Source organism: Mandrillus leucophaeus, unplaced genomic scaffold (assembly GCF_000951045.1).
Source record: "Mandrillus leucophaeus isolate KB7577 unplaced genomic scaffold, Mleu.le_1.0 Scaffold308, whole genome shotgun sequence".
In the NCBI taxonomy this organism is placed as follows: domain Eukaryota; kingdom Metazoa; phylum Chordata; class Mammalia; order Primates; family Cercopithecidae; genus Mandrillus; species Mandrillus leucophaeus.
In genome coordinates this window covers 418,494-430,824 of record NW_012103232.1, presented here as the reverse complement: position 1 = coordinate 430,824, position 12,331 = coordinate 418,494, and the positions used below count along the sequence as shown (strand labels likewise).

The 12,331-nt window shown below is 47.4% G+C and overlaps 1 protein-coding gene across 1 annotated transcript in view; it reads right to left on the bottom strand.

The window, feature by feature from the left end:
• Positions 1-12,331, bottom strand: part of PI4KA (phosphatidylinositol 4-kinase, catalytic, alpha) — a 162,328-nt gene that overhangs the window by 47,735 nt on the left and 102,262 nt on the right. The window contains exons 19-22 of the mRNA XM_011987359.1: positions 8,222-8,330; positions 7,738-7,874; positions 7,455-7,588; positions 3,584-3,666 (exon numbers count right to left, since the gene is read on the bottom strand). Coding sequence (XP_011842749.1) covers positions 3,584-3,666; positions 7,455-7,588; positions 7,738-7,874; positions 8,222-8,330 — 463 coding nt within the window. The remainder of the gene's footprint in view (positions 1-3,583; positions 3,667-7,454; positions 7,589-7,737; positions 7,875-8,221; positions 8,331-12,331) is intronic.

Sequence of the window (12,331 nt, the reverse complement as noted above, 5' to 3'; positions counted from 1 at the left end):
GCCAGGATGGTCTCAATCTCCTGACCTCGTGATCCGCCCGTCTCGGCCTCCCAAAGTGCTGGGATTACAGGCTTGAGCCACCACGCCCAGCCCCCCTTTCTCCATTCTTTAGAAGAAAGTCACTAAGGACAGCCCACACTCAAAGCCAAGGAATTAAGGGCTACCACCTGAAAGAAATTTGTGGATGAGAATTACAGCCACCATAGTGATTGATATTTTGGGGAAGATACTTTGAAGTTATGCAGAGATCATGTTTCTCTTTAAGATTTTGCCCATTCACTTTGGCATCCATGAATGAATTCTGCCTGCAGTAGTTACTACGGTTGTCACAAGAATTTTCTATTTTCCTCGTTCTTTCTACTTTTTAAAAAGTGTTGGCCAAGCATGGTGGCTTACGCCAGTAATCCCAGCACTTTGAGAGGCCAAGGTGGGTGAATCACGAGGTCAGGAGTTCGAGACCAGCCTGGTCAACATGGTGAAACCCCGTCTCTACTAAAAATACAAAAATTAGCCAGGCATGGTAGCGCACCACTGTAATCCCAGCTATTTGGGAGGCTGAGGCAGGAGAAGGGCCTGACCCTGAGAGGCAGAGGTTGCAGTGAGCCGAGATTGTGCCACTGCACTCTAGCCTGGGTGACAGAGTGAGACTCCATCTCAAAACAAAACAAAACAAAAATTTATTTTTTAGGGACAGGGTATCACTTTGTTGCCTAGGCTGGTCTTGAACTCCTGGGCTCAAGCGCTCCTCCTGCCTTGGCTTCCCAAAATGCTAGGATTACAGGCATGAGCCACTGTGCCCAGCCCCTTCTATTTTTATTAATAGTAGTTGGAATTCTGTAAAGAAGGTTCAGCCTTTTTCCCCATTTTTAATTTATTCGATAGTCTAATCATTACAGAACCGTGGATTTTTATTTGTTGGGTTATAATCCAATACTATTTATTCTGTTCAAATCATTCCAGCTTTGGCCACTGGGAGTTCTTTCAGGCTGGCTCCTGTGTCATTTGGACAGGCCCCATGTCTTCTCTTTTCTTCTTTATTGGTGTATCCTTACTTTCTGGTGCAACAGGGTGCCCCAGGCTCATCCTGTACAGGCTCCCTAGAATCAACCATTTCTCCATGGAGCCCTGGTTCCTTTTATTGGAGAATACTAATTAGAAACCAAGATCTGAGCACCGGATATGCTCACTGTTACAGGGGTGCCAAGTAGGCTGTAAAAGGCAACAGAATGGGCCAGGCACAGTGGCTCACGCCTGTAATCCCAGTACTTTGGGAGGCTGAGGTGGGTGGATCACTTGAGGCCAGCAGTTCGAGACCAGCCTGGCCAACATGGTGAAACCCCGTCTCTAGTAAAAACACAAAAATTAGCTGGGTGTGGTGGTGCACACCTGTAATTCCAGCTACTTGGGAGGGTAGGGCACAAGAATCACTTGAGCCTGGGAGGTGGAGGTTGCAGTGAGCTGGGATTGTGCCACTGCACTCTAGGCTGGGAGACGGAGCAAGACACTGTCTCAAAAAAAAGAAAGAAAAGAAAAAGCAACAGAACACAGTGATCATCACAGTGCAGATGAAGAACTGTAATAAAATGCCAATTCACACTCCATCATGCTGTTTTCTCTATCCAGTGTTTTTAATTTGCATGACTACATGCCAGGTCTGCCCTCTGCCTCCAGGCAGAGAGACAAGGCAGGTGCTATCAGCTTTGCACCTCATGCCCAGCATGGAGCCTGAGACATAAAGAGGCCTTTCATAGATATTTTTTATGAAGGTAAGCAGGACCTCAGCAATCTGAAAAGTTGTCAGTGTGACCTGGACAGATGCTCAAGGGTAGTGAGAGGCTGCTTTCTTTTTTTTTTTCTGAGACAGAGTCTCGCTTTGTCACCCAGGCTGGAGTGCAGTGGTACGTTCTTGGCTCACTGCAAGCTCTGCCTCCCAGGTTCACGCCATTCTCCTACCTCAGCCTCCTGAGTAGCTGGGACTACAGGGTGCCCGCCACTACGCCCGGCTAATTTTTTGTATTTTTAGTAGAGAGGGGGTTTCACCATGTTAGCCAGGACGGTCTGGATCTCCTGACCTTGTGATCCACCCGCCTCCGCCTCCCGAAGTGCTGGGATTACAGGTGTGAGCCACCACGCCCGGCCAATTTTCTTATTTTTAGTAGAGATGGGGTTTCATCATGTTGGCCAGGCTGGTCTCGAACTCCTGACCTCAGGTGATCCACCCATCTTGGCCTCCCAAAGGGCTGGGATTACAGCCGTGAGCCACTGTGCCCAGCCTGATTTTTCAACAAAAGAAAAAATGATACAAGTAGTTATCAGAAATAATTTCTCCATAGGCAAGAACAAGTTGATAGATTCACCAACCTATCAACGGCTTCCGGTGCGGAAAGGACTACACACTGCTAGTTGCACTTTCATTAATATTAAATTTGTCAATCTCAAGAATTTATCAATAAGCATGCCTCAAAGAATTTATTCATACAGTTAATCAAAATTTGTGGATTCTCCCCAATTCTCTTGCACACTTAAACATGATTTCACCATAATTACAAAAATAATCAAATTATTCTAAGCATTTAATTAAAACTCAGGTCTAATATTTCAGCATCTTTTAAATTTTTGATTTTAAACACCTTATAAATCAGACTTCTTAGTGCCCTTACACTAAAACTGGCCAAAAAGTGCTTCTATGCAGTATTTAACTTTTTCCTTTGTTGTCTCTATTTTAATATCTTTTTATTGTCTAAATACATTTTTATAAAACTACTTATTAGCCTTTTGTAATTTTAAAAATTTGAGGTATAATTTGCATATAATAAAATTCACAGCTCTTATGTGTTCAATTCCATTACTTAACAACTGTATACACTCATGAGACCACTACCCAAACAATCTAGAGGACACTTCCATCAATCCAGACAGTCTCCTTGTACTCTTCCCAGTTTCCATCTCTCCTTTTTATTCTTATCTTAGCTTTGTCTTCATGGGGTTTTGGTAATTGTAACATTTTTATGCCTTCCTACAGTTTCCACCATTTCTCTGTCTTCCTAGGAGTTGGTTTTCTGGGCTAGGGCTGTTAACAGCTGAGGCCCTCTGTGCACTCAGGGTCTGACGACAAGTTGCATCTGGAATGCAGTGGCATGATCATAGCTCACTCTAACCTTGAACTCCTGGGCTCAAGCGATCCTCCCACTCAGCCTCCCGAGTAACTTGGGACTACAGGCACGAGCTACTGTGTTTCCTGCTCCTGACGTTAAAAAACCATGACTGCTCTCTGGCAACAGCAAGATGCTACAGGTCCATCAGTGACCATTCGAGAAGCCCTGGTCCCTCTAGATGAGTGCTGGAGCACACCTGAGCATAGACAGTGGGCTAGAATGACCATTCTTCTTTTTGGGGCCCTTGCACCAGTGGCAGAACCATTAAGGTGTACATTTGAAGGTTGTATGTTTTATACTGATCTTTCTAATGTAGTATGTAACTTCATAAAACATTTTCTACATGTAGACAGAAAAGAGGAAGTAGTACTCCTTTTTATCCTATTAAAGCTCAATTCATCATGAAAGCACCACAATAATGAGCTTACCAGATTTGTCTTTCTGAATAGCTTTATCCTCAAAGTAGCAGAACATTACCTGGAAGCGATCAGGATCTGTTGAACGCAGTACCCTAAGAAGAAAACAGCTTTAGATAAATTTTGAAAAATCCAGGCCCTCCCTATCACAGATTTGACACCGCCCATAAGTGGTAAGGCTGTGAAGAACATTTGCCTTCTGCCATTCATAAGGGCGTACACTGACGTGGACTTTCTGGAGGGTGACGTGCACCATCTATTACACATTCCCATATTTTTCACTCCAGCAGCCCCACCATTAGGATATATCTTAAGGGTTACATGCATAAGGATTCTCCTAATAGCACTGATGGCATTACCCAAAATGGAGAGACTCTGAATGTCCATCAACAGAAGACTGGGCAGATAAGCCAAAGTACACCCATTCGATGACACATCATGCAGCCACCATACGAGAGGCAGCTCTCTACATGTGCTGTTACAAAAAAATGTCCGAGACATATATTAACAGAAAAAAGCAAGCTGCAGGGAACACATGTCCAGCATGATCCCACTGACAGGTTTCCTAAAGGCCTGTCTGTGCATGTGTATGTGTAGGCTACGCATGCTTGCCTATGCACAGAAAATTTCTAGAGGGAAATTAAGAGGCCATTAACAGTAGGATAGTAGAAACGAGGTATTCACATCTACAAAGGTGACACCTGTCTTTTTTCATCTTTAGCATCTTCTGTACTATGCCAGTGTTTCCTCTTTTCTTTTTTGTTTTACGCACCCTGTACATTTTTCTTTTATGGTAAAAAATATCTTTAACTTCAGGGGGAAAAGGAGAAAAAGGAAAAAGCGCATACACTTGTCCCATGGGTGCTGTGAAGGGCTGTTCAGAGTTTCAGGGGCTCCACTAAGGCAGCAGCGGCTTGGCAGGCCACGTCTTTTGGCCTCTGCGCCAGCCTGTCAAGAGTTAAGCCTCAGGAGGGCAGGCCAGGTGGCTTTCAGCACACGCATTCGAGCGTGCACGTGCACACACCTTTAACTTGATTTCCCAAATTCTCCACTTCGTGGTTTTAAAGTTCTCTCAATACCCAGTGGCTGGGAACCTGGGCCAGGTTCCTGAATAAAGGCTTTGAGGAGGCCTCTCTATGCTAATAGAGTGCCCTCAAGGGCCTGGTAGGCAGCCCGAGGTGGAAGGTGGGCTCACAGGAGCTGCTATGGGCTGCCTCTTAGAGTCTTCCTCTGCCAGTTAAGAGCCTGTCCTGAGAACCTGAGAAAACTACTCAGGGGCATACTTGTGGGAAAGGCAGAGGTAGCTTTGCCTTCAAACCACATGAGGTTGAGAGGGTCTGGAGATACCTCTTCTAGCCATGCATGCTGGGATGAAAGCCATTGTTTTTGCTCTGTTTGGGTCGGGCTTGTTTTGTTTTGGCTGTTTTTTCTTTGAAAATATATTGTTCAGTAAAAAGACTACAAGCAGCTATACTAACAGGCTATAGGGGATGATGGTGAGGTCAGTGGTTTTTTTCTCTCTCTACTTATTTTGCAAGATTTTGCATAAATGTTCTGTTTTTCTGAGACAGTGTCTTTTGCCTAGGCCAGAGTGCAGTGGTTTGATCATAGCTCACTGCAGCCTCAACATCCTAGGCTTAAGCAACCCTCTTGCCTCAGCCTCCTAAGTAGCTGGGACTACAGGCATGTTCCACCACAACTGGCTAGGTTGTTTTTTTTTTTGTTGTTTTTTTTTTTTGGAGGGGGGGTAGAGACAAGTTCTTGCTCTGTTGCACAAGTTCAAAACTTCCAGGCTCAAGTGATCCTCCCACCTCCCAAAGTGCTGGGATTATAGGCATGAGCCACTGCCTAGCCATTTGTTTTTTTGAGATAGCGTCTCACTCTGTCGCCCACGTTGCAGTGCAGTGGCGCCATCTCAGCTCACTGCAACCTCTGCCTCCTGGGTTAAGCAATTCTCCTGCTTCAGCCTCCTGAGTAGCTGAGATTACAGGCATGTGCCACCACACCCAGCTAATTTTTATATTTTTAGTAGAGACGGGGTTTCACCATGTTGGTCACACCGGTCTCGAACTCCTGACCTCATGATCTGCCTGCCTCGGCCTCCCAAAGTGCTGAGATTACAGGTGTGAGTCACTGCGACCGGCCGCGCTTAGTCATTTTTGTGTAATGTTCTTTATTTTTGAGATGGAGTCGGTCTGTCGCCCAGGCTGGAGGGCTGTGGTGCGATCTTGGCTCACTGTAAGCTCTACCTCACCTCCCGGGTTCATGCCATTCTCGTGCCTCAGCCTCCCGAGTAGCTGGGATTACAGGCACCTGCCACCACGTCTGGCTAATTTTTTGTATTTTTAGTAGAGACGGGGTTTCACCGTGTTAGCCAGGATGGTCTTGATCTCCTGACCTTGTGATCCACCCGCCTCCGCCTCCCAAAGTGCTAGGATTACAGGCGTGAGCCACCGCGCCTGGCTGCATGTGCAATGTTCTTATAGTACTTTTATAACTGAAAATAAAGGACACTTTTTTCTTTTGAGATGGAGTTTCGCTCTGTTGCCCAGGCTTGAGCGCAGTGGCATGATCCTGGCTCACTGCAACCTCTGCCTCCCGGGTTCAAGTGATTCTCTTGCCTCACTTGAGGCAAGTGAGGCAAGTGAGTGGCTGGGATTACAGGCGTTCGCCACCAGGTCTGGCTAATTTTTGTATCTTTAGTAGAGACAGGGTTTTACCATGTTGGCCAGGCTGATCTTGAAACTGACCTCAGGTGATCCACTCGCCTTGGCCTCCCCAAAGTGCTGGGGTTACAGGTGTGAGCCACCATGTCCGGCCAAAATAAAAGACACTTATAATGAAAAAAGAACAAAGTCAAAACTCCCTTGGCTCTGTGGGCCTTGGGGAGAATGGATTTCCATATTTGGCTCTGTGTGGAGCCCTGGGCTGCTGAGGGCAGGGTGGAGGAGACTGAGCAGGAGGGTGGGGGTGCATTCCGATGCAACCAAAGCACTCTGCCTTCCTTTTACGTACTGAGCTTTCAAGGACTATTTTACCAGAGGGTTGGTGGCAACAAAGAAAGGCTAAAATAGTGTTTTCCAAATAGCCTTTCTTTTAGGACACACTTTCTTTTTCAAATCATTTGTGAAAGGAATTATTCTACGACTTATCTGCACTCTCCCATGACTTAAGCTGAGTGTAATTTGACCTTTTCTTGATGACAGGAATCATCATTTTGTAGACAATGTACTCAGTTGCTATCCCAGGGTACCTGAGGCCTCAGCACAGTGGGTCTGTATAACACCGCCTACCTCACAGGCATGTCGGGAGTGGTAAACGTGGGTAATGCAGCACAGTACCTGGTACAGCACAGACACTCAATCCACGTTTACTTCTGAGGTCAACATGATAACAGCTGTAGCTCCAAAGAGTTACTACTGCTGTTAGGACTGCTGTGGCCACAGGTGACCTGAGCATCGGGCCACATGCAGGATTGTTTTGGAGCCGGCCCCACCTCATGTTGCATTTGCTGTTTGTACTCAACCGTGGTCCTGGGCAGCTCAGTGAGTGCCCTAGACACGCACTCAGTGAGGCTGGGTCCTCAGAAGGGCCTCGCTCAGCCCGTGGGCTGAGTTCACAACACTGACTGCGACTGCCCAGAAGTCTGTTTCCTATTAGAGAGGGGATAAGGCGGAGCTTAGATACTGGGAGGTGTTACCAGATGTGGTACTTGGTGGTCATGAATGAGGGGCATACGAGAAAAGTAGAAGGTGTTTTTGCTTGGTTTTTCAGAAAGTTTGCATGTCTTGGGAGGAGTTGAAAAAAGTCTCACGCTTACGAGGGCACAAAAATGAAAACCCTGCTCAAATGTGGATGTGCATGGTGGTGAAGGCACGTGTACCTCATGTACTCCAGCCGGTACACAGAGAGGAGGTAGGTGGACATGGCGAAGTCCAGCTTGTTGATGAGTGCGGACACTTCGGGAGGGGGGTCCAGCAGGTTGATGATGGTGCTGCGGAGCTCACTCAGCTCAGCCTGGAGGGAGAGAAACATCCAAGGGCTCAGGGGGCACCTCCCAGGACAAACAGGTCCCAGTGGCTGGCAACATGTGTTAATAATGGCAATGAAAGGATCTGCCCTAATTGGCCCAGAGAGCATGGTAAAAGTGAGATGTGAATCCTTACAGGGGTGACCGTGTCGTTCTTCATGGCTGAGTTATACTGGAGGACGGACCGCAGTGGCTCCTTGCTGGGAAAGGTGAGCAGGGGGGACTTGGTGGCTATTTCACAGACCCCTTCGTACCACTCTTCTGGCCAGAGTCCTGCAATAAAGTGAACACAAATGAGGAAATCACCTTGGTCAGAAAGCACAGCAGTGAGGTCGACTGACAATTTCTATAGTCATGGGTCCTTTGAGACAATTATCCCAAAAACTAGGCACACAAATGAGTCTATTACCTAACTTGGACAGACTTTTCCTAAGGTGTGCGGCATTCTCAGCACCCTAAACTACATCTGGGGACAGTAACACTTGCTAATACTTGCAGGAAGAAGCAGCTGCATGTGGACTCATTTAAACATGCTCATATTCATAATTACATGGGCTCTGACCTCACCTTTATCTTCATTCTGCACTCCATCTTCCCCGGGAGAGAGATTATCCCCCTACCTGAGCCCTCCACAGCGAATCCCATCAGAACGGAATATAGCCAGAAGTCCCGGAAGAGCTTCTGTAACCGAGGCTTAGCTTCTTTGATGGGCGGCAGTCGTCGGGTGAGCTGATGTGCCAAGAAGAGAGGGAGAAAGGAGGTTATTTGCTCAGGAAACCCTAAGCCCTGTAGGTGTAAAAGTAACCACAGATTCATTCTCCAAGAGCATTCTCAGAGACTCAGACTGGGTAGGAAAAGGCACACTGAGCAGTGATAATTTTGCCAATAAGCATTGTCCATCCATTCAGGTACTGAGTCCCTAGTGTGCACCAGGTGCTGTGCCAGGGAGGAAAAAGCCCTGTTCCTGCACTTGAAGGACTTCCTGTCTAGTTTGGAGGCAGGTGAGCAACAGTTACAGTGGGGCGGAGTTCCCAGAGAAGGTGTCATGGGTCTCAGAGCTAACATTCGAAGAAAGCTTAGCCAGGAGAGAAGAGAAGGCAGCCTGTTCAGTCACAGGAGCATTAAGTCCTAAGCCTGGCACTGTGGAGGGCAACAAATGCATAGGAAAGGCAAACAACGGATGCGAGCCAGAGCTGGGAGGAAGGGATGCTGCTGGGGAGGCAGGGAGGAGAGCACAAGAACTCTCATGGGCCAGGCAGCACAAATTTTCCAAACAGTAATCTCGGGCAGAATCCCCATGTGTGTAACAGGTAAAGCAGAGTTGCTCAGGTGCAGGTGAGGGGCTGTTGTCCCTGTTTCTGCTCCAGATGCTGGTGGGAAGCAGGGAGAGACTCATCAGTAGTATAAATGGTTAAACTTGGCCAGGCGTGGTGGCTCACGCCTGTAATCCCAGCACTTTGGGAGGCTGAGGTGGGCAGATCACCTGAGGTCAGGAGTTCAAGACCAGCCTGGCCAACATGGTGAAACCCCATCTCTACTAAAAATACAAAAAATTAGCTGGGCGTGGTGGCAGGCACCTGTAATCCCAGCTACTCGGGAGGCTGAGGCAGGAGAATTGCTTGAACCCAGGAGGCAGAGGTTGCAGTGAGCCGAGATCGTGCCATTGCACTCCAGCCTGGGCAACAAGGGCGAAACTCCGTCTCAAAAACACCAAAAGGTTTAACTTGTGCATGATGCCCAGCTGGACGGGCTGATCCTTACAGACCCCCCAGTGGACGTTGAGCTCCCATCAGTGATGTTGAGTCTGTGGTAAGCGGGGGCTTTGCTACCCCCAAACACTTATAAGCACCCAGTATGGTCAGGCACTGGGCCAGGGACAGAGAGGTAGGGGAGATGAAGACATCATCTCTTGAGGCAAGGAGGGCACAATGGGATGGGCTATGACACATCACACACAGCAGGCAGGACTGTAAACTGTCACAACACTGCTTTGAAAACAATTCGGTAATATGCATCAGAAATTCTCAATATCGCCACACATATTTCACCCAACATCCCATCCCTGAGAAATCTATCCAAAAAATTTTAAAAAGCTGATTTAGGAACAAAAATGTTGTAACAGTAAAATAAATAGAAACACACTAAATGTCCACCTGAAAGGGGCATTTAAATAAGTAACAGTATATTAACAGTATAATAAATTGGCCAGGCGCGGTGGCTCATGCCTGTAATCCCAGCACTTTGGGAGGCTGAAGTGGGCGGATCATGAAGTCAGGAGATTGAGACCATCCTGGCTAACATGGTGAAACCTCGTCTCTACTACAAAAATACAAAAAAATTAGCCAGGCGTGGTGGCGGGTGCCTATAGTCCCAGCTACCCAGAGGCTGAGGCAGGAGAATGGCGTGAACCCGGGAGGTGGAGTTTGCAGTGAGCCAAGATGGCGCCACTGCACTCCAGCCTGTGCGACAGAGCGAGACTCCATCTCAGGAAAAAAAAAGTATAATTAATTATTTTTGAGACAGGGTCTCACTCTGTTACCCAGGCTGGAGTGCAGTGGCACAATCACAATCACTGCAGCATTGACCTCGATCTCCCAGGCTCAAGTGATCCTCCCACCTCAGCCTTCCCAGTAGCAGGGAGGACAGGTGTGCTCCACCATGTCCAGCTAATTATTATTTTATTTATACTTTTTGAGATGAAGTCTTGCTCTGTCACCCAGGCTGCAGTGCTGAGGCACAATCTTGGCTCACTGCAACCTTTGCCTCCCAGGTTAAAGCAATTCTCCTGCCTCAGCCTCCTGAGTAGCTGGGACTATGGGTGTGCACCACTATGCTCAGCTAATTTTTGTATTTTTAGTAGAGACAGGGTTTCACCATGTTGGCCAGGCTGGTCTCAAACTCCTGACCTCAAGTGATCTGCCCACCTCGACCTCCTGAAGCCCTGGGATTACAGGTGTGAGCCACCGCGCCCGGCCTAATTATTATTATTATTATTATTTTTCCAATTCTAAACTTTTAATTTAAAAGTAAACTTTAATGTTGAAAATGCAAACTTGGGGAGGGGAGAAAGATCACACACAAGGCTGCCAATTCACACTTGGAGGGTTGCACAGCAGCTGGGCAAAGGTGCTCCTCACTTCCCAGACAGTGCAGCGGCCAGGTAGAGGTGCTACTTACTCAATTCCCAAATGGGGTAGCGGCCAATGCCCGGCTTAATTATTATTATTTCTTTTTTCATGCAAACAGACACTTTACTGATTTTTTACATTTTTTTGTAGAGAAAGGCTCTCACGACGTTGCCCAGGCTGGTATTAAACTCCTAGGTTCAAGAGATCCTCCTGCATTGGCCTCCCCAAGCATTGGGATTACAGGCAGGAGCCACTGTGCTCAGCCAAGAATCATATTTTCGAAGACTATTTGGTGACACATGTAGAAATCACAATATATCAAGTGAAAAAAAAGCAAAATATATAAATAATATGATATAGATTTTAAAAAATCTAAACATATATGCATAGAACAAAGATGGGAAAAAGTAGTCACATATTAAGATTATTTCTGGGTTGCTAGGGATTTCACTCTTCTTCTTTAATGTCTGTTATTTCCTGGAGCTCTTTCATGAACTTATTCCTTTTACAATCAAAGGGAGGGTGCAGGTGCCGGTCAAGGGCCTGGCAACCTGTATGGAAGAAGGTTCCACACCTCTGCTTGAGAGTCACCAGGGCACTGTGTCCTTGGGAAGAGTGGGCCAAGACCTGGGGGTGCAGGGTGGGCTCTGGATAGGTGCTGAGGAGGTGGGGAGCTCAGCTCCTCCACGGCTGTGTGGAGGGTAGCAGTAGACAGACGCGACAGAGGCAGGAAATCTAGAGCCGCACACGATGTGGCCACAAAAGGACAGTTGACAAAGGGCTTCCAGTTCAGCTAGCGGCCAAGGACGGTGAGAGTAAGAATACGCAACTGTGGGACTCACTGGCTCTGAAGTGATCAGCCTCCCTGGATAAGCGATGGTGGAGATATGAAGGGGTTTCCAGGCTGCAGAATTCAAGGCCTATGTGGCTAAGAGGTTCTGGTACCTTCTAAAGAGAACTAGACTTTGGTGGTTATGGAAAGGGTCAAGCTTCTAGAATGCTTCCCTCTCAACGAGAACAGCAGCTCCACGTGGCTGGGAAGCTCAAAGTGGTTTTGATACAGAAAAGAGAAAGTGGACTCTATCTTTGATTTGGGATCCTACTCCTGACCCTGTGAACTTCTTGGCTCCCTCCTGAGGACTCCGGCTTGAAAATGGCCCTGTAGGTTCTCCCTGCTCTCTGACTTCTCCGGGCCTGCTGGCCACTGTCTTGGCTGAGACTGCTCTAGTCTCCAGAAAGGAGACCTGCTCGCTCCTAAAGAGTATCAAGGTCAGGCCAGCCGTGGTGACTCACACCTGTAATCCCAGCACTTTGGGAAGCTGAGACAGGCAGATCATGAGGTCAGGAGATTGAGATCAGCCTGGCTAACATGGTAAAATCCATCTCTACTAAAAATACAAAAATTTAGCCGGGTGTGGTGGCACGCGCCTGTGGTCCCAGGTATTTGGGAGGCTGAAGCAGGAGAACAGCTTGAAACCAGAAGGCTGAGGTTGCAGTGAGCCAAGACAGCGCCACTGCACTGCAGTCTGGGCGACAGAGTGAGACTCTGTAAGACGAAAGAAAGAAAGACAGGAAGGAAGGAAGGAAGGAAGGAAGGAAGGA